Consider the following 22,693-nt stretch of genomic DNA (forward strand, 5'->3'; position numbering starts at 1 on the left):
GCTAGCTTTGTTGCTGTGCCTGTCTCATTGGCTGACTGCTTGGACAGATGATCTCATATCCATCACCCTGGAGACCTTATGACCGGATCTCTGTTCCAATGTCCCCAAGTTGCTCAACAGTTCCTCCTACCTCTGTTTCCTGCCCAACCTTTCTTAGGCAAGTTGAAGTTTAGCAATAAGGCCTTAGTCACCTCCGCTATCCTATCAGTTCCCCTTTTCCCCTGTCCTTCCACCTACCATCTACCTCCTACACAACATCAGTGACCTTTAATTACAGTTACAACATTTTACACCTTTCCAAGTTCAATGTCAAAATCACATTTATAACCTTTTAGTTTATCTGATTCAACATTCATTTATAATGTTATAATAACCATAACTTATTAGTTACTCTTATTATAATCATAAGGTGAGTTATTACAGACATTTCTGAAAAGAACCCAATAATAATCCATTATTGTAATTATCTGATACCAAATTACAGTTACTTGTTTCACCTTTAAGTACTTCCACAAGTGTAAGAGTAAGTGTAAATATCCTTATAATCAAATCAACATCAACCACTGGTTAAACCAATATTAATTATTGGCATAATTATAAGTCATTATTTTAAGTATTTTACTCTGGGTTTTAGCCAATCTCTCAAAACGTTTAGATTTTATTCTTTAAAAACCTTTAATACTTTAAAATAAGGAATGGTCTGAATTATTTTTAGCCTGATGCAAGAAAGAAACTTCCCCTTTTCTTCAGAAAACCAGCTCTTCCTGTTTCATGACTCTCTTTCTGCCTGACTTTGATTTTTTATGATTAAATAGAAAGAAGTAGAATTAAAGCAAAGTTTGCCGGACACAATAACAACACACACAACCAGATTCATTTTATTACCGTCTGACTCTACTGTTGGGTCTTGATGTCACCTGTGTAATTAATTCTAAGGTAATTTTATTTATTATTACTATTAAACTAAAATCTCCAGCATGGGGAAGTGGGATGAGCTCGACTTTTCTCGACAATAGAAACTGAATGCTGCTTCTCCTCGTCTGGTTCTGGTTCTGGTTCTGGTTCTGGGGATGCAGAGCAGACCAGAACCAGAAGATCTGAGGGGTCTAGACGGTTGGTACAGTAATAACAGATCTTTAAGGTATTGTGGTGCTAAACCGTTCAGTGATTTATAAACTAACATCAGTATTTTAAAGTCTATTCTCTGAGCTACAGGGAGCCAGTGTAGGGACTTTAAAACTGGTGTTATGTCTCTATCTTCCTGGTTTTAGTGAGAACCCGAGCAGCAGCGTTCTGGATCAGCTGCAGCTGTTTGATTGATTTATTAGTCAGACCTGTGAAGACGCTGTTGCAGTAATCAATGCGGCTAAAGATAAACGCATGGATGAGCTTCTCTAGATCGTGCTCAGACATAAGTCCTCTAACCCTGGAGATGTTCTTCAGGTGATAGAAGGCCGACTTTGTGACTGTCTTAATGTGGTTCTGAAGGTTCAGGTCAGAGTCCATCACTACTCCCAGGTTTCGGGCTGATCGCTGGTTTTTAGTTGTAATAACTGAAGCTGTGCATTGATTCTAGTTCGCTCATCTTTAGGTCCAAAGATAACAACTTCAGTTTTGTTTCTGTTCAGCTGGAGAAAGTTTTGGCACATCCACACATTGATCTGTTCTAAGCATCTATTCAGTGATTGGATGGGTTCAGAGTCACCTGGTGACATCGTGATGTAGAGCTGTGTATCATCCGCATAATTGTGGTAGCTAATCCTATGTCCTGTTATAATCTTTGCCAGTGGGAGCATATAAATATTGAAAAGAAGGGGTCCTAGGATTGAACCTTGGGGTACCCCACATGTGACCTTTGACCTCTCTGATGACAAGTTTCCGATTGAAACAAAGAAATCCCTGTTCTTTATGTAAGATTCAAACCAGTTGAGCACTGGACCGGAGAGTCCGACCCAACTCTCCAGTCGATTCAGTAAAATGTCGTGGTCAACAGTGTCGAAAGCTGCACTGAGGTCCAACAGAACCAGCACTGTGGTTCTCCCACAGTCTGTATTTATATGGATGTCATTGAACACTTTTACAAGGACCGTCTCTGTGCTGTGGTGAGCACGAAAACCAGACTGGAAGGAGTCAAAGCAGTTTGTTATTGTTAGGAAGTTATTTAATTGTTTAAAAACAGCTTTTTCAATAATTTTGCTGATGAATGGGAGGTTGGAGATCGGCCTGTAATTCTGCAGTAGGGATTTGTCTAGATTGTTCTTTTTTATAAGTGGTTTGATAACTGCTGTTTTCAAAGCCTGGGGGAAAACACCTGAAGAGAGCGATGAGTTACTATTTGGATCAGATCATTAGCAACAACAGGCAGGACTTTCTTAAAGAAATGTGTGGGCAGGACATCCAGACAGCAGGAACTGGAGCTTAATTGACTTATAATTTCTTCTAGGGTTTTATAATTTAGTAGTAGAAATTGGGTCATTTTTCCTGCATTTGTTTTGTTTGGGCACAGCATTAGTACTGTCTTTGGAGTGGATGTGCAGATTAATCCTCTGATCTTTTGAATTTTCTCTGAAAAGAAACTTGAAAACTTGTTGCAGGCGGCAATAGATTGAAGTTCAGGTGGCAACGTCATTGGAGGATTTGTGAGCCTGTCAACAGTGGCAAATAAAGCTCGAGCGTTGTTAATGTTTTTGTTTATGACATCTGCAAAGAAAGCTTCTCTGGCATGTTTTAGTGTTGTGTGATAGTTACGTAGTCTTTCCTTGTAGATGTCATAATAAACGTGCAGTTGACCTTTACGCCATCTCCGTTCGGCCCTACGGCAGAGTTGTCATGCAGATTGAACTACTTGTGCATTTCTCCATGGAGATTTCTTCCTACCAGTCACAACCTTCACTTTAATGGGGGCAATGTAATCAATGATATCTGAAAGTTTGCACTGAAAATCATCCACCAACTTATCTACGTCACTATAAGTTAAGAGTGAGGAAGAAGAGTAGATTTGATTAAATGTTTCTGCTGTGTTTTCTGTGAAAAGTGGGTTAACGGATAAAGAACTGTGAAAGAAAACAGCAAAATGATCCGACAGGCGACATCAGTTACAGAGACATTGGAAATATTCACACCCTTTACTGATAACCAGGTCCAGTGTGTGTCCATGAGTGTGTGTTGCTTGTTTGACATGTGTTAAACCAAAACTCTCTAATATATTACAGAGCTTTTTAGCCCCTCGGTCTTCAGGTTGTCAACATGAATGTTGAAATCACCAACAATTATCAAACAATCGTAATCAATACATATGAGAGATAGAAGCTCATTCAAGTCCGCAAAGAAATTTTCCACATATGTTGGTGTTTTGTATAGAGTTAGTGTCAAAGTTCCTTTGTGGCCTTTTACCTCGATTCCAAGATATTCAAAAGACATAAAATTACCCAAAGAGATTTTACTACAGTTTATGGTATTCTTAAATATTGAAGCCACGCCTCCTCCTTTTTTGTGTTTTCTATTTTCACTTAAAAAATTGTACGTAGGAGGCGTTGATTCAATTAGTACGATTGCTTCATTATTGTCATTCAGCCATGTTTCTGTCAGAAATAAAACATTTATATTATGCTCAGTGATGAAATCATTAATTAATAGAGCTTTAGAACAGAGAGATCTGGTATTTAAAAGAGCCAGTTTAAGTGACTCAGAGGCTGAAAGCTCTTCAGTCTGAGGTTCCTTTAGATAGGGGATCAGTCTGAGGTTTGAATTAAGACCACTGTTTTTTGTATTTCTGTTTTTTGTAACTGTTCTTGTAGTGATCCGGACAGGTATTGTCCTGCTACGCAATGTTGGGGGGCCAGACACATTCTGGAGGAAGACGGGTGTAAGGATAATATCTGGACCCCGGAGTGCTGGATCTTCAGGGAGGTCAGAGGCAGGTGGCTTAGATGAAGTGAGAGTTGTGCCGAGGCGAACCTGTTAATCCATACTATCCAGCTGGGACGAGAAGAAGAAGAAAGCGCCCATTTTCATTTAGCACTCTAGTAGCACATACTAGTAGCAAACACGAAGGATCAGCACTTTACAGTTACCGTTCGAAAACAGTTCAGTTAAATCTAAACTTGGTAACTTTTTCTTTGTCAACCATAATAAATGTGATATTCAATTGTTCTGTAATGACTCAAATTTTGGGTGTCCGCCCCCCCCTCTGCTGCTGCATCGCTGTGGAAAACCTGGAGCGGCAGAGATATCTGTGGCTTGTAGCCCAGTGCGGCTTATATGTGTATGTTTACTGTTTTTTTAGAAGAAAAACTTTGGGGGTGTGGTTTATAGTCCGGAAAATACGGTATTTATTTCATAAATAGTGTTATTTCCTGGATTTTTGGTAAAACATACCTGCATTTCACAGAACGGGCATGAAGGTAAAGTCAGTCTCTGGCATACAACAAGCTCCTGCAAGGAGGAGCCATAGTGTTACCGCGTGGGAAATTCCCACTGCACTTTCCCACGAACTAAACATTCTCAAACATGACAAAAACGACATAATAACAGAACTAGCGTGACTCAAACCGAACATATTTCAACAATATGCAAAAACGAAAACGACAAACACATTTCACAAAAGGCATAAATAATATTTCTTTATCACATGGCAGAGACACGTTACCTAGTCGGTGATCCTCATGGCTCTGAGGATTAGCCATAATACCCCGCTCTTTCTATGTGAAGACAATACAACTTTTTACCAGAAGATGGTACATTTTAGCAGGATTTAACCTGAACCATTTTAACTATGTCACACAGACACCTGCTATTCTCCCCATTTTGCTAATGCAATGCTGTTTGCATGTTTTTTGTAGATCAGGTTTATGCGCTCCATCAAGTTTGCACAAATCTTTTGGAAATCAGGCCCTTAGGAGAAAATTCAATATTTTTGAAAACTACAAAGGTAGTGTTGTCTACCTAGCACATCCAGTTAAATTGGATGTGCTAATTCAGGCTAACTGTTAGCCCTGCGTGGGTGCATATGTGCGTGTGTGTGTGAAAACAGAAGTAATGGGATGTCATAAAAGCCACTCATATACAACGTGTAAGCCCCAAATTCATCTTCACATCTTTTCCTGTTGATCTGCAGCTCATGACTCTGGTTGCTAGCACTCTGCTGGATCTGGTGAAAAACCTCCGAGCATTTGCTGGGATCCTAGTGGTGAGCAGCCTTCATTCATCCACCTGAGCTTCATAGAGGGTTGTTCTATATGATAAGCAGCATGTCTCTTTTCAGTTCATCCATAAGTTAAAATAATGTTCCTGTAAACTGACCTGAACTGGAACTTGTCATCATACAGGTGGTGTACTACGTGTTTGCTGTATTTGGGATCTGGCTGTTTGAGGGTGCCATTAAACCTCCTCCACAAATGAGGTATGAAGTCTAACGCAATAAAAACTTGAACAGGAGAAATTAAAAAATGGCTCATGAAGTGTGCTGGAACACTTTGATGGAAACTGTGTGTAGATCCCAATTCATTCAATGACAGGTAAAACATTCAGGATTTGATATGCAGTTTTACTGTTTATAGATTTAATTTGGTCAGAATGTTTAATGAACCAGTTGTAATAAGTGGATGCAGGGTTAATCCTGCCCGCTATGGGTTTCCCCCAGCCCGCCCCCAGCCATGCTTTACCCGGGCAAATGTATTTTATTCCTAAAAGATAAGTTTATAGTTTACGCATAAATAGTTTTGGTTCCCCCCCAAAATATTTTGGAGGGAACCAAATATTTTAGTTCTTTCAGCTGCCTGAAATTATCTGTTCCCCCTACAGAAAATGGAAACAAATTAACTTACCAGCACATCTTTACCTGTGTTTATTCCTTCCATCCTGTAAGTTTGGAGACATTGGCTTTTTATTTGCCAAAGTTATTGTGGGGGAACCAATTATGTTATATGTCTGAAATAACCTATTCTTTGTAGGGTGAACAGATTATTTCAGGTGGCTAAAATATTGGTTCCCCTGAAGTAAATTTGGCAAATTAAGAGTAATTATTCCCATTTCACATGATTTGTTGCTGATGAAGAGAGGACTAAGCACACTTAAAGAGATTATGAGAAAATAATTAACTCTCATGTTATGTAGGGAGAACAGGTTATTTCAGGCAGCTAAAACAGCTTTGATATATGGTTCCCCCATCATAACGTTGGCAACTAAGAATCAAATGTAACCAAAATCACAGGATTTGTTGTTGATGAAGAGAGGAATAAACCCGGTTAAAGACTTGCTGGTTATTTAATTTGTTCCTATTAAATGGAGGGGGAACTGATTTTTTCAGGAGAATGTTTGGTTTCCCCCTCATAACTTTTGGCAAATAAAGAGCAAATGTTACCGTATTTACATAATTTGTTGTTCATGAAAGGAAGATTAAACTCAGTTCAAAACTTGCCAGAAAATTAATTGTTTTCCCCATGTAATAGGGTTAGAACGGAAAATTTCCGGTGGCTAAAATATTTGGTTCCCCTCCTTTAACTTTGGCAAATAATGATCAAAGGTCACCAAATCCACAGGATTTGTTGTTGATGAGAGGAATCAACACAGTTAAAGACTTGCAGGTAAATTAATTTGTTTCTATTTTTTAGAGGGGGAACAGATTCTTTCAGGCAGCTGAAATATCCATTCTCTCCTCTCCTCCCCCCATAACTTTGGGAAATAAAAAGCAACTGTTTCAAAATTCTCAAAATTTATTATGTGTGATAACATACTAGATATTTCCTTAATCCAGTAATCTGTCATATTCTACGATAGAACGGGATTTACCAAAAAGTCTACACTCTGATCTTTTCAGGAAGTCTTTATTTTTGTGCCCTGCTATCAGCCAGCTTCCATCCTCTTGTATCAGAAATGAAAAATTATAAATGCACACTACGTGTTGGAAACCTTTGTTTGTTGACTGACTTTTATTTGTCAGGCTTAAGAGGCAAAAGTTGAAAAAAGATTGATTCTCTTTGCGTTTAAAATAACACAAAACACCATAAAAAGACCTCCACACAAGACCTCGTTTATTTATTTATTTTTATGTTTGATAGCTGCCGATTAAACTGAAAGTTACAACATTGACATGATTATATAGTAGTTTTTACCGAGAAATTGATCAGAAGCACCGTGAAAATGGTCAGATCCGCCGGATCCACCTCTCTGGCTGCAATGCGCGCTCCCGACACTGAGGGAACAGATTTTCACAGGGGAACAGAATTTCGCACAAGACCGGTGTTCTCACTATCTGTGCCACCTCGTTAGATTTTCCTACCATAGCACGGACAGCTAGCCAAGTCCATCTGTCAGTGCTACGCGTCCAAACTGCTACCGTCATGTTTACAAACAGAAAACTATAGCGGGTTGTGTTAATATTAAATACATTGGATAAAATTATTTCAATGACGGAACTGAAGTGGAAGCTTAGGAGTTATGGTTAGCTTAGCACTGTAACAATTTATATACACGACGAAACCACAAGATCACTTCCCTCATCTGAATATCCTACCCGTTTAAAATGAAGAGTTATAGATGTAGCTATGCACTAATACTTTTATTAAACTATCCTACCTGTTAAAATATATTTTAAATACCAAGGTGTTTGTAAGAATAAAACAATATCAGACAGGGGAAAGACGTTATTGGAATTAAATTATCCATCCATCCATCCATCCATCCATCCATCCATCCATCCATCCATCCATCCATCCATTTTCTTCCGCTTATCCGGGGTCGGGTCGCGGGGGCAGAAGCTTCAGAAGGGAGGCCCAGACTTCCCTCTCCCCAGCCTCTTCTTCCAGCTACTCCTGGGGAATCCCAAGGCGTTCCCAGGCCAGCCGAGAGACGTAATCCCTCCAGCGTGTCCTGGGTCTTCCCCGAGGCCTCCTCCCGGTGGGACGTGCCCGGAACACCTCACCAGGGAGGCGTCCAGGAGGCATCCTTACCAGATGCCCGAGCCACCTCAACTGGCTCCTCTCGACGTGGAGGAGCAGCGGCTCTACTCTGAGTCCCTCCCGGATGACCGAGCTTCTCACCCTATCTCTAAGGGAGAGCCCAGCCACCCTGCGGAGGAAACCCATTTCGGCCGCTTGTACCCGTGATCTCGTTCTTTCGGTCATGACCCAAAGCTCATGACCATAGATGAGGGTGGGAACGTGGATCGACCAGTAAATCGAGAGCTTCGCTTTTTGGCTCAGCTCTCTCTTCACCACAACGGACCGGTACAGCGCCCGCTTCACAGTAGACGCTGCCCCAATCCGCCTGTCGATCTCCCGCTCCCTTCTTCCCCCATTCGTGAACAAGATCCCCAGATACTTAAACTCCTCCACTTGAGGCAGGACGACCCCCCTGACCCGGAGAAGGCACTCTACCCTTTTCCGGCTCAAGACCATGGCCTCGGATTTGGAGGCACTGAGCCTCTTCCCGGCCGCTTCACACTCGGCTGCGAACCGCTCCAGTGAGAGCTGCAGATCACGTTCCGATGAAGCCAACAGGACCACATCATCCGCAAAAAGCAGAGATGCGATCCTAAGGCCACCAAAACGGATCCCCTCAACACCTCGGCTGCGCCTAGAAATTCTGTCCATAAAAGTAATGAACAGAATCGGTGACAAAGGGCAGCCTTGGCGGAGTCCAACTCTCACCGGAAACGAGCCCGACTTACTGCCGGCAATGCGGACCAGACTCTGACACCGGTCATACAGGGACCTGACAGCCCGTATCAAAGGGCCCGGTACCCCATACTTCCGGAGTACCCCCCCACAGAGCCCCCCGGTCAAACGCCTTCTCCAAGTCCACAAAACACATGTAGACTGGTTGGGCGAACTCCCATGCACCCTCCAGGACCCCGCTGAGGGTGTAGAGCTGGTCCAGTGTTCCACGACCAGGACGAAAACCACACTGCTCTTCCTGAATCAGAGGTTCGACTATCCGACGGACCCTCCTCTCCAGGACCCCTGAATAGACCTTACCAGGGAGGCTTAAGAGTGTGATCCCCCTGTAATAGGAGCACACCCTCCGGTCCCCCTTTTTAAACAGGGGGACCACCACCCCAGTCTGCTAGTCCAGGGGAACTGCCCCCAATGTCCATGCGATATTGCAGAGTCACGTTAGCCAACACAACCCCACAACATCCAGAGCCTTAAGAAACTCTGGGCGGATCTCATCCACCCCCGGGGCCCTGCCACCGAGGAGCTTTTTGACCACCTTGGCGACCTCGTCCCCAGAGATTGGAGAGCCCAACCCAGAGTCCCCATGCTCAGCTTCCTCAACAGAAGGCATGTTGGTGGGATTGAGGAGGTCTTCGAAGTATTCCATCCACCGGCCCACAACGTCCCAAGTTGAGGTCAGCAGCGCACCATCCCCGCTATAAACAGTGTTGGTGCTGCACTGCTTCCCCCTCCTGAGATGCCGGATGGTGGACCAGAATCGCCTCGAAGCTGTATGGAAGTCTGTCTCCATGGCCTCTCCAAACTCCTCCCACGCCCGAGTTTTTGTCTCAGCGACAACCCGAGCCGCATGCCGTTTCGCCCGTCGGTACCCATCAGCTGCTTCTGGAGTGTCACAGGCCAAAAAGGCCCGGTAGGACTCCTTCTTCAGCTTGACAGCATCCCTCACCGAAGGTGTCCACCAACGGGTTCGAGGGTTGCCGCCGCGACAGGCACCAACAACCTTGCAGCCGCAGCTCCGATAGGCCGCCTCGGCAATGGAGGTACGGAACATGGTCCACTCAGACTCAATGTCCCCCACCTCCCCCGGAACGTGTTCGAAGTTCTGCCGGAGATGAGAGTTGAAGCTCCGTCTCACAGGGGACTCCGCCAGACGTTCCCAGCAGACCCTCACTACACGTTTGGGCCTGCCAGGTCTGACCGGCTTCCTCCCCCACCACCGGAGCCAACTCGTCACCAGGTAGTGGTCAGTGGACAGCTCCGCACCTCTCTTCACCCGAGTGTCCAAGACATACGGCCGCAAATCCGATGAGACGATAAAGTCAATCATCGAACTGCGGCCTAGGGCGTCCTGGTGCCAAGTGCACATATGGACGCCCTTATGCCTGAACATGGTGTTCGTGATGGACAATCCGTGACGAGCACAGAAGTCCAACAACAGAACACCGCTTGGGTTCAGATCGGGGGGGCCGTTCCTCCCAACCACGCCTCTCCAGGTCCCACTGTCATTGCCCACGTGAGCGTTGAAGTCTCCCAGTAGAACAAGGGAGTCCCCAGGAGGGGCACTCTCCAGTACCCCCTCTAAGGACTCCAAGAAGGGTGGGTAATCTGAACTGCCGTTCGGTCCGTAAGCACAAACAACAGTCAGAACCCGTCCCCCCACCCGTAGGCGGAGGGAGGCTACCCTCTCGTTCACCGGGGTGAACCCCAACGTACAGGCGCCCAAATGGGGGGCAACAAGTATGCCCACTCCAGCTCGGCGCCTCTCACCATGGGCAACTCCAGAGTGGAAGTACGTCCAGCCCCTCTCAAGGAGACTGGTTCCAGAACCAGAGCCATGCGTCGAGGTGAGGCCGACTATTTCTAGCCGGAACCTCTCAGCCTCGCACACTAGCTCCGGCTCCTTTCCCACCAGAGAGGTGACGTTCCACGTCCCAAGAGCCAGCTTCTGCAGCCGAGGATCAGACCGCCAGGGTCCCCTCCCTTGGCTGCCGCCCATAGCACAATGCACCCGACCCCTTTGGCCCCTCGGACAGGTGGTGAGCCCATCGGAAGGGGGACCCACGTCTCCTCTTCGGGCTGAGCCCGGCCGGGCTCCGTGGGTAAAAGCCCGGCCACCAGGCGCTCGCCATCGTGCCCCACCTCCAGGCCTGGCTCCAGAGTGGGGCCCCGGTGACCCGCGTCCGGGCGAGGGAAAACGCAGTCCAAAGTTTGTATTCATCATAGGGGTCTTCGGGCTGCACTTTGTCTGGTTCCTCACCTAGGACCTGTCTGCCTTGGGTGACCCTACCAGGGGCATAAAGCCCCAGACAGCATAGCTCCTAGGATCATTGGGACACTCAAACCCCTCCACCACAATAAGGTGGCATGTTATGAGATGCAGCGCAGCCACAATGTGTCCACCGAACTGCGCAGGTCACTGTGCTCCTGAAATGATAGGATATGATTAATATTACACGACTATTACACAGCTTCAATCCCACATCACTACCAACATCTATTTAGCAAAGTTTAATAATAAAAAAGAGTGTAATTAAACTAAATTATTTTAAAATATAGGGACAAAATAGCCCACAAAACAACGTATTTTGTCCCAATTAACCGCTAAAACAATGACTTGTTTACAGTAGTAAAGACTTTGCAGATGGCAAACTAAAGCCATTTATAAATATATTTGCAAACTGCCTGTCATGTAAACTAAAAGCATGAAGTAATACAGCAGCTTCATGGAAGCCAGTGTGACCGGTGGATTGTGTGTGTTGTGTGGTGACCAGACAAACCACAAGACATGCAGTCTGGGTTTGGAGGCGGTCTCCGTTTATTTAATCTCTCCCCCGTGGAACGAATAACATAAGGGCCCCGCTGACGTACCTGTCAATCGGGAGATATTAGCATTAGCGTTACACCAGGTATAAAATAAATTAAATAAAACTTACCATACGATTAAATAAAACACATGAAACGATACTTCCACAGGCAGGACGTATTTATAAGAAATCTGCTGAGTAAGCAGTATGTGATGTAGCATCGATATGCGCATGTGCATTACCAGGTTGGACGGATTTTCGGGTAGCACAGATAAACAGAACACCGGAGACAAAGGGCACAGTCAGATACGGGAAGTACGGGAGTTCCTACTGCATCAAATCAAAATAGGAATAATAGAAAGTTGGCCACTCAGATAAAAATAATTAAAAATCAAAAACAAAAAAACAACTTCCAGTCCAGGAAGGTGGACAGGAAGGCAGATTCTGTGGGTGGGCAATGCCCCCTAATGCCCGCTCATGCCATAGGCCTGTCTTATAGATGGTAATGTAAAACATTGGTTAAACAGAAGAACAGAAAGACAAAGCTTTGAATATTGAAAGTATCTGTAGAAAAACTGAGAGAGAGAAAAGGATTTAAGGAGAGAAGAAAGTAACGAGGAACGATTACAGGAATACTTAATGAAGACCTAGAAATTTCTAGGTCTTCATTAAGTATTCATTTGCTACCAGTGTGAGCAAGTGAAACTATTGTTTGTCTGAACTGTCAGGTGAACTAGGAGTCTGGTAATTACCAGTGCTGCCCTACTTTTAAGCTATCAGTCATATCATCATCATCGTCCTCTACCTGAGCTTCCAGATTGAGGAAGCTCAGGTTTGTTTGGCATAAACAAACCAGTTTATGCCAAACCACCTGTTCCTTTTCGTCCAATCTTCTTCTGTAATGAAAATCCTTCTTTTGATAATTTTGTTCCTGGAGATGGCGTTTCACCTGTCGACCATCACTGAGGAGTCTCATCTCACGCGCCTTCCATTACTGATTCATTTAACTTTTGCCTGACAGATGACAAGCACAATAGGCAGAAATGTGCCATCCACATTTTGAATGTCTGACAGACCCCCTTCTACTGGTTGTAATGCTACTAAACATTTTTTGCCAATAAAAATCAGCAAGAAGACCACCAACCAGCATTTTTGTCTAGTTTTCATCTTATCAACAAAAACCTACAGATATATTGTCATGTCTTAGTCATCTGACAGCAATGTAATATTTACAAATCTGAAAAAAATAAAAATAAAATCAAGTAAGCTGAACTCTTAACAGTACAAAGTACATAAGCAGTAAAAGGTCTTCAAAATGGTCACTCAGAACAGGGTAAAGTCAGACCCCGTTAAATACACTGTGCATCACAAGCCATGACATTTTCACGATGGAGGTAATCGTCATGAAAAAAAAGTCGTCAACAAAATCATTTGGTTATCGTCATCGTTGACTACATTAACATTGGTTCACTGGCACATTTCTGATACTGTGTGTGTGTGTTCCAGTGTGTTCTCCATGGACAACACCACATCTAACTTCAGCATGGCGTGTGGCACTTACGAACAGCTGGGATACTGGCCCAACAACTTTGATGATTTCGCTGTGAGTAAAACACCCAGATGTCAGTCATTGGGATTCATCCCCTGTATTATTTCAATACTTGTTCTAAGCCATCGTGTAGTATAGCTGTGTTCACATTTTACTGTTGTTTTATGTTTTTTTGAGGGTTTAAAGTCTCAGCAACATTAGCTTTAAATGTGTGTCTGTACTAAAGCTAGCTGAATGATGCCATGCTGTGTGTCTGCTCAGGCAGCCGTTATTCTGCTCTATGATGTCATGATCGTCAACAACTGGCAGGCCTTCATGGAAGCATACAGCAGATACACATCAGAGTAAGGAAGCTTTCTACACACACCACAGTTCTTAATTTTTGGAAGGGATCTGTGATGATGATGATGATGATGATGGTTTATGTCTCCTCCAGGTGGTCCAAAGTGTACTTTGTGTGCTGGTGGCTCACCTCCTCTGTGATGTGGGTCAACCTGTTTGTGGCTCTCATTCTGGAGGTCAGTTTGCTGATGGAACACTGATACCCCACACAAGCCTAAAGTTTGAAAGTAGGGCTGAACAGATTTGCAATTTTCTGGACAATCGCCAATTACCGACCTTTAAAAAGCCGATTTTGTCCAATACTGAAATATTGCTAAATATAGCAAGAAAATCACTGAGTTGGCAACATGATCAGTTGTTGATCGTCAACAACTTGGGTGGCTATTGTTAACTGCACACATGTAGACATAACCTGGTGAGGTGGTCTGTCAGTCAAACATCCGTCACAGCAGAGCAAAAGAGGACAGTGTGTTGGTACTTCTGCAGCGGATCTCCCATTATTTCCACGGGAGTCTCTGGTCTCTTCATCATCATCTGTACCTCATGAATACATCTTTGCAGAAGTATTAACTTACTTATGAAAATATATAGGAGACAGGATACATTATCAATTTAACTGGTAGCCACGCTACCTTGCTCTGTGGCCGAACACACAGAACGAAAAGAAGCAAGGAGGCTCTGCCTTTGTCTTTATAAGCGCGTAACCTTCCGCTTCACAAAGTAGTGCCAATACAAATACAATAGTGGCAAGCATCGTATTCAACACAGTGGCTGATTTTTAGCCTTTGCCGAGGTAGAAAAGATCAGTGGATTTGATTGGCTGACACTTAACTGTGAAGCCAATTACTAATCTCCCAAAATTAAGAAAATTAGGGCAGATTTATTAGTGCGCCCCTATTCTGAAGGCTTTCCAGGGTCTGAGTAACTAATGCTGAGGATGCTGGAAATAATTTGCATATCAGCTTTCATATGCTGATATGCTTTGCTTGGTTCAAGTCGAACATGCCGTGGTATATAATGGCCAGGCCTCTGCTATGAGGTCCAACAATGGGACAATGAAACATTGTCCCATTGTTTCATTGTGATGCAACTTTACTGCTGTTGCCGTGTGGCTGGGTTCTCTTTAGCCAGAGGATGCTTTTTCCTTCAGCCCCTCTAAATCAACTTATGAAGTCTGAGATACATCTTTTTGTTTTGATGTATTTATTTTATTTCTTGCAGACTTCGATCTTGCAATGAATTTACTTGAACGTTTACAGTCTGGAATACTGTCAATCTGTTTTCTGTCTTAAAGGTTTTCCACCTGTGAGTTCCCTTCTTGAAGTGTAGAAATGTTGTCACAAAATTTCCCAGAATGATGTGTAACGATAATTTATTACCATATTTTCCGCACTATAAGGCGCACCTAAAAACCTTCAATTTCCTCAAAAGCCGACAGTGCGGCTTATAATCCGGTGCGCCTTATATATGGACCAATATTGAGCCACAACAGGTCTAGCAACTACAGTAAGCAGCCGCCGACTTAATTTTCGCCCGTAGAAGAAGCAGCGCGCGGTGCATGCTGTGATAGTTGTCAGAACGCTGGTTTGTAATTATTAATAAAGTTTGACTGACCTATCTACCTACTGACAGTCTAGAATCAGGTCGTCTGCAGGTCATTTATCACCATGTTCTCCACGAACATGCTGTGGGCAAATGGAGAAGGGTACCATCGTCCAGCCACGCCCCGGCCCAGTCGAGGAAGGCTCTCCTCGCTGACCAGTCGGACCGTTTTGTTGACATTCATTTTAGTGCAGCTCCATCTAGTGGATGCATAATGTAACACCAGCCTCTACTGTAGCGTCTATCCTATGTGCCTTATATATGAAAAGTTTTAAAATAGGCCATTCATTGAAGATGCGCCTTATAATCCAGTGTGCCTTTTAGTGCGGAAAATACGGTATGTCTTTCCTGACAATTATTGCTTTGAAAAGCACTTCTACAGTCCATAGAGATTTCTCCTATTTTTGGGGTGAACCATCAGCATCTCCCCACTGTTGCCAGGTCTGTTTTATTCCTAAACAAACAGTGAAGGAGATTTTTAAAACAGATTTTTACTCATGATTTCAAAATTTTGGTATTGTAACTGCAATAGAACTGTTAATATAAAGACAGCTGCATTTCCATTAATCATTTAATTATGAAAATTGAAATTATAAATATAAATGTTTAGTGCAAACATGGTACTTTAGGGAAAAAAAGTTTTTTATAAAAGTTTTTTGTGCTGAGATGAAGTATCAGCCCTTTCAAAGTAGATACATTTTGCAGAACTCTTTTGCATCACACAAATCATGTGATCAATAAAAGTGGTGTGTCATTCCAACGTGTTAAATTCTTAGCTTTCCTGTAGAATCACTGACTACAATTTTCCCAAAACACCGTATATGTAGCTGCTCCCAAGTAAGGGGCTTGTTGCTACAATTAAGAAGCCAGTGGACATTAAGATTAAGAAGCATCTTCATTGAAGGCTGATTGTCAAGAGTAAAGAGAATCAGCTTTAGGCATAGAAATGGCTTCTCAGCCAGGTTTAGTGTTATCAACATACCAATTACTGCAGATAAAGATTAATCTATAGGACCAAATCTACATTTTTATAAATAAATTGCTCTAAAAGGGGAAAAGAGAATTGAGATTTGTTTTTGCAGCAGATTTGATCTTAAATCTGATGTGTGAGAATATTAATTTAATGGTTCTATTTTGTCTGACAGAACTTCATCTACAAGTGGGACCGTAGTCACAGCTGCTCTGTTACAGATGTGGAGAAAATCCGATATGAAACTTCAGTCCAGTTCATGTTCAAGTAGGTCAACACCTGTTCCTGATGGGTCCAGGTATATCTAAGATATACCTGAGATATGCTAATCCCTCTTGCTTGTTTTCTCAGAGAACAGATCCAAGAACCAACTGAAGAGGAATTAGTTTGCCAGTTACACCAGCACCCTCACCTCCACCTGGAATGGAGACACGAACATCAGAACATTAGGTCCTCTCTGCACTGAGGCCCTGAAGCTGCTGGTGGAGTAGGAAGGTATTCAAGTGAATCAACAGTAGACTTTCCCTTCAGAAGAACTAACCACAAGGATTCAACTGGAGGTTTACTTTGAAACTCAAAACATTAAGCGGTTAACATTCAAGAGTTGCCATAAAGAACTTTTGAATGTGTAGGTTTTCCTCTCTATAAAGATTTGCTGTACCGAATCTTTCATTTACAGAAAAGTAAGCCATATTTTCTCTTTTTTTTATTAAACTGGAGCCATTTGACAACAATACTGAACCAGGACAGAGCAGGGGAGGATATGGGGATGTGGTGGAGGTTCAGAGCTGCCATGGCCTCTTGGATCATTAAGACTGAGAAGCAAAGAAGCAGTAATTCCTCCGTCAGGCGAGAAAACACCTATTTCCGTAGAGCTCTGACTATGTCCAAACAGCCCTAAATACAACATCAGTTCTCTGATTTATAGTTCATTCACCAACATTCTTGGTGCTGATTGCACCCACTGTTGTCATCATGACATAAATTACTCTGCAAAGTGCAAAATATTCAACTTCTGCACAGCACAACATGCCTGAACTAAAGTAGCTGCGTAAGCTATTTTTAACCCGACCTATGACCTTTCTGTTGGTCAGATTCTAATACCATTGTCAGTGTTCAGGCCGTCTACTATCAGATAAGCCCAGATGCGTGTTATCCCCACATCTGAACAGAGTCTGGTGCACCCTGGAGGGTCACGGGTTGGCTAAATCAAGCGCTCCCTCTAATGCAGTGTTTCTCCACCTTGGTCCTCACCGTCCCCCTGCTCTGCATGTTTTAGATGTGCCTCTATTCCAGAACAGCTGATTCAAATGATTGTATGACCATCAAGTGGTGCAGAAGCCTGTTAATCACCCAGAGATACAATTCAGGTGTGTGGCAGAAGGGAAATACCCAAGACATGCAGGACAGGGGGGTGCTGAGGACCAGGGTTGAGAAACACTACTCTAATGTGTTGCAGACACAAACATGTTAGAATTGATCCAACGTTTACAGAAACATGTCATCCAAATTTTGTTTTATGGGCATAAAAGCCACTGTGGCATCAGTACTTAATACTTAAACAAATCTGATCAGAGATTCTTTTTAGCAGCGGTTGTGTCTTTAGGTTAGACTACAGTCCCCAGACTTCATAGCTCTGCATTTAGGAAAAAAAGTACTCTGACTCCTAAAATGGTTTTATTTTACCTCGGGTGTATTTTAGGTATCGCCCTAAATATATGAAAATGAATTAAATCAGATTGTTTAGTTTAGTTTGTAAGTGCTGCTAAAAACAGTCTAATTTATTTAAGTTTTTCTATTTGTTAAAATAATGTGAATAGATTAAATTAACCCGCTTGTGTAAGAAGCTGCTGGATTGTTGATGTGATTGGTCTGATTGCACGTTCTAGGAGGTTGGCTGCAGTCAGCATACTCTACATGTGGAATGAAGTTTCCAGGATTTGGAGAATTATATCAACAGGATGAAAAAACAATCCAGGAAATACCTTGATTTGCAGAGTAAATATTTTGGCTTGTGGCTGGACAATAAAGCTGGACTGGACAAGCAACACAAAGCAGCTCTATAAGAAATCCCAGACGAAGATGTACTACTGAGATCCTTTAACATCTATGAAAAGCTGCTGGGGTTGTTTGACCAGTTTGCTGTTGCCAGCGTTTTATTGTACGCCGTCAACAGCGTATAACAAAACGCTACAACTACTCCTATGCTGGGGTAGAAGCATCTCAAAGGCAGACCTTTCCAGGTTGGAGAAATAAATTAAGTAGGCTAGCTCAGTGGTCGGTACGAGGCTGGACTCTAGCAACAGTAGCAGAGAGGAGAACATAGCAGAAACTCCAGGCTATTATGGACAATGCCAGCCACCTTCTTCAGTCTGTCATCAGCAGCCAGGAAAGCAGGTTCAGTGGGAGACTGCTTCTTCTAAAGTGCAGGACCAACAGGCTGAGGAACTCCTTTGTCTCTTGTGCAATGAAACTGTTCAACTCTTCACTGGAGGTTAGAAGGAAGGCTAAGAGGAGCCCAACAAAAACAGTGGGACTATAGGATAGGGCTGTTTATGTATTTAAAAAAAAAACATTAAGTATTTGATGTATGGGTGCTCTGTGAGAGATGGGAATTACAATTTCCCTAAGGGAAAATCCTAAAGGGATTAATAAAATTTCCATCCATCCGTCTGTCTGTCTGCCCGCCCATCAGTCTGTCTACTGTTATCTAATCTTATCTGTACAAAACAGGTTGATTTGTCAGACATTGCTTTGCCAAGTACTAATGTTTCCTTTGGGAACATGGCTCAACACTGTGACATGTCACACAGATCTAACTTTCCTAATACATATATTTAACCAGGGCTAAAATTTAAATCCCATATTCTCAATTTGTGTGTGACAATGTTTTTTTTTGCTTGGATCTGTCACATAATATATGATCTTCACTTTCTGAAAAGAGTCACAAAAATGTAGAACTTTCTTATATTCAAAATTTTTCCATGTACCTGTACCTGTAAATGTAAATGACCAAGGCTCACTTTGCTTCAACAAATTTCACAGCTGTTTTGAAATACAACTCTTAAACATTAGCAACAATAATGAGGGCAGGGTGTTCAAAAGAGTAGGAGTTTCTTAAAGAAACAGAGACCCAGTTTCAAGGCATCAAATTTCAAAGTTAAATCTCTTAAGTCGTATTTGATGTAAACAACAACTGAAGGTAAGTGTTCTGGTTCTGAAAGCTGTCCCGTCTTAACTTTCTATGGGAATTTTAGTTTTTCTTCATCAAAAATGAGACACAATAATACTGTATATTGCAGAGTCAATCAATCAACCAACTTTGTTTATACCATTAGGTAGATTACAGTGAATTGAGTAAGCTTTCTCACCAGACAGGAAACTTTACATCGGCACACAATAAATATAAATACATTATTAAAAATGGTACTGTGCTCAATACTTTAAATATTTACTCATTCATTTATAAGTGATCACTGATATAGAATCAATTAAGGGCACTGGAAGCAGAATAAAGTATCATTAGAAAAGGGCTGCTGAGCCCATCATCACCTCAGCAGCAGGAGGCGCTGCAGAAATAGAAATTTGTATGTGTCGGTATTTATGTACGGCCTTCTTTAAAACATTGTAAATCTTGCAGTTTATTCGTCTTTAAGAGCTCAGTAAAAGTCAAAAAATGAATTAAAATTTGAAAAAAAAAATGTTTTATGAAAAAAAGATTTTTAAAATTCTGAAGGTCTTCTGACTCAAGAAAGTAAATTTAAAGTAATACATTTTATAATCCATGTAAAACATCCATCCATCCATTTTCTTACACCCTTGTCCCTCAGTGGGGTTGGGAGGGTTGCTGGTGCCCATCTCCAGCTCACGTTCCGGACGAGAGGCGGGGTTCACCCTGGACAGGTCGCCAGTCTGTCGCAGGGCAACACAGAGACACACAGGACAAACAACCATGCACACACACACTCACACCTGGGAACAATTTGGAGAGGCCAATTAACCTGACAGTCATGTTTTTGCACTGTGGGAGGAAACCAGAGTACCCGGAGAAAACCCACGCATGCAAAGGGAGAACATGCAAACTCCATGCAGAAACACCGGGGCTTGGGAATCAAACCCAGAACCTTCTTGCTGCAAGGCAACATCTCTCCCAACTGCTCCACTGTGCAGCCCCCATGTAAAACATTATCAATTGAAATAATGGAGTTAATTGAATATTTGAAAGAAAGTAATTTGTTGGGGATTTTAATGCAAATAGTACATTGTCGGGTATATGTAATGATAAAAATGGATAAGTTATAGAAGAATTTATGGAAATGAAAGATCTTACATGTATTAATGATGGGAAGAGAACCAGGCCCGTGTATCTTCAGGCAGTTGATTTCATTTCAAAAGTAAAAACGCACCGTCTGAAAATACACGGATCCCCATCCGGTTTGCTGAAATGCTACCCAAAGAAGACTGGGATTTAATCAATTGTTTGCTGCCGCAAATTGATCAAGCCAGGAGAGCGGGAAAGGTGGCCTACTTTTGTGACCCCTTTGGATATATTGATGGACACCAAATCGGACTAGAAGGTACACATACTAAATAAGATGGAGATATAGATTTTGTAAAAGGACTTGCTGCTGCAATTGTTCAGCTTAAATTTTTATACAGCTAGCAAACTGATTATCTTGTGGTATTCAGTTCAACTAAATTTTCTTTCAAATTCAAGAACCTTTTTTGTTTATATAAGAAAATTTAATTTGGTCATTTCATTGTTGGAGGTTTAAAAGACATTGTCAAAAGAAAAGCATTATTTGTGTCTTTGAAAGGACCAAAGTCAAATTGTTTTTTATTTCAGGAGACCCACTCTTCAAGTTCAGATTAACCTTTTTGGGCTAAACAATGGTGTGACAGGATTTTATTCAGTCATGGTACAAACAGAACTGGTGGTCCTGCAATTTGTTTCCAGAATTTTCCTGGGGATATTCTGACACACAAAGGAGACACTAATGGACATTGGCTAACAGTGGTGACCAAGCTTGTTCATTTAGTCCTCATAGTAATTAATGTTTATGGGTTTCATAATGATAATTTAAACCAAACTCTACTGGACAAATTATGTGAAGCTATACTGGAATTTAAAACTCGGTACCTCACTGACCATGTTATTCTAGGAGGAGACTGGAATATGATTTCGAATGAATGGCTGGACAAGTGGCCTCCGATTAGGCAGACAGCAATTTAATGCTCTGATAAATATGTTTATGACAGATAACTAATGTGTGGAGAACATTAAATACAGGTGTTACATCCCCACGGCAGTCTATAGGTATTGGGGTGGGGTAGGACTGCAACAATAAATAAACCAGTCAAAAATGAAAAGACAAAACCCAGAGGGTATAGTTGAAGCTTTATTTTTCAAAAATAACCTAAAAATAACTTAAGGGTGACGGTGAGAACCTAAAAGAAAAGCAAGGGGAGAACAACAACAAAAAACAGGGTTTCTAATAATCGGGTCTTCCTTCTGCGATCAGGTGTGAAAATTATGTTATTTAAATCTGACACTTGGCTCAGAACTATGTAGGGGCCAGAAAAACGAGCAGCCATACTAGAACCAACAATGGGTAACACCAACACTCTGTCACCCGTGTGGAACTGTCAATGAACTGCATGCTTATCAAAACTCAACATCTTAGTCTATGCTGCAGAAAGAGCCTCCTTAGCCAGAGAAGTTGCTTTATGCATCTTCTCTTTACACTTAGACACAAATTCAGCAGCACTGAGTTGAGAGGAAGAACCACATTCAAATTGTTCCTTTAATACCTTCAATGGATCACGCATCTCATGACTAAAAACAAGTTCAGCTGGACTGAAACCTGTAGACTCTTGCTTCGCATCACGAATTGCAAAAAGCACAAAGGCAACACAATCATCCCAATCTCGTCCAGTTTCATGGCAATGCTTGCTCCTCATGGATTTAAGAATTTGATGCCACCTCTCAAGTGCACCCTGAGACTCAAGGTGGTAGGCTGAGGATACAGAGTGTGTCATACCCAGTGTTTGTATTGTTTGTTTAAACACTCTGGAAAGAAAATTGGTTCCCTGGTCAGTCTGTACCGTTTTTGGCAGACCAAGTGTGGTAGAGAATTTCACAATTGCTGAAGTTGTAATTCGGTGGAGAGGGATTGCCTCAGGAAAGCAAGTAGACATTCACATGATAGTCAGCAAAAACTGATTTTCTGATTTAGTTCTAGGCAAAGGACTGTTGGAGCCGAAATACCATTTATAGAGTTGTTTTTGTGAAAGGATTTTGGCACTTCTCTAGTTCAAAGATTCCCTGCCTTCCATTAGCATGAAAAGCGCAATTGGAACCAAAAAATTTACTTGGAAGGAATGCTGTTTAAACCAGATAGAATCAACAGTTTGAGACAAATTGGTCCATTTGGCAGTTCTGAGTAGGAGCAGATGTTGAGGTCTGTTGAAATCTTGGAGTCTCATGTCTTGGTCTTGGAGTCCCAAGTATATTAAAGGTTGTGGAATACACACTCAGTATAAAGCGTGCCAAAATCTGCCTGCAAAACAACGGCTACAAGCCATTGGTTGGAACTTTCAAACACACACCAATGTAGACAAGAAGGTATAAAGAGATTTTGTGTTGAGACTGGAAGAGATTTTTTGTAAGGAAGATTCTGAGTATTGAACTGAAGAAACTGTAATCCGTGGAGTGTAATAAATCTCCGGCTCATCTATGGCCTAGCAGCAA

The 22,693-nt window shown here is 42.3% G+C and overlaps 1 protein-coding gene across 4 annotated transcripts in view; it reads left to right on the top strand.

Moving 5' to 3' along the window:
- tpcn2 (two pore segment channel 2) overlaps nt 1-22,693 on the top strand; it is a 50,215-nt gene extending 27,522 nt beyond the window's left edge. For all 4 annotated transcript variants that reach the window (XM_008405015.3, XM_008405017.3, XM_081604954.1 and 1 more), the window contains 7 exons: nt 5,117-5,188; nt 5,328-5,401; nt 12,986-13,082; nt 13,290-13,372; nt 13,465-13,546; nt 16,118-16,209; nt 16,294-22,693. In XM_008405015.3, the coding sequence (XP_008403237.1) occupies nt 5,117-5,188; nt 5,328-5,401; nt 12,986-13,082; nt 13,290-13,372; nt 13,465-13,546; nt 16,118-16,209; nt 16,294-16,408 (615 nt within the window). In that variant the 3' untranslated portion in view covers nt 16,409-22,693. The remainder of the gene's footprint in view (nt 1-5,116; nt 5,189-5,327; nt 5,402-12,985; nt 13,083-13,289; nt 13,373-13,464; nt 13,547-16,117; nt 16,210-16,293) is intronic.

Source organism: Poecilia reticulata, chromosome 3, assembly GCF_904066995.2.
Source record: "Poecilia reticulata chromosome 3, P_reticulata-male-v2, whole genome shotgun sequence".
Taxonomy (NCBI): domain Eukaryota; kingdom Metazoa; phylum Chordata; class Actinopteri; order Cyprinodontiformes; family Poeciliidae; genus Poecilia; species Poecilia reticulata.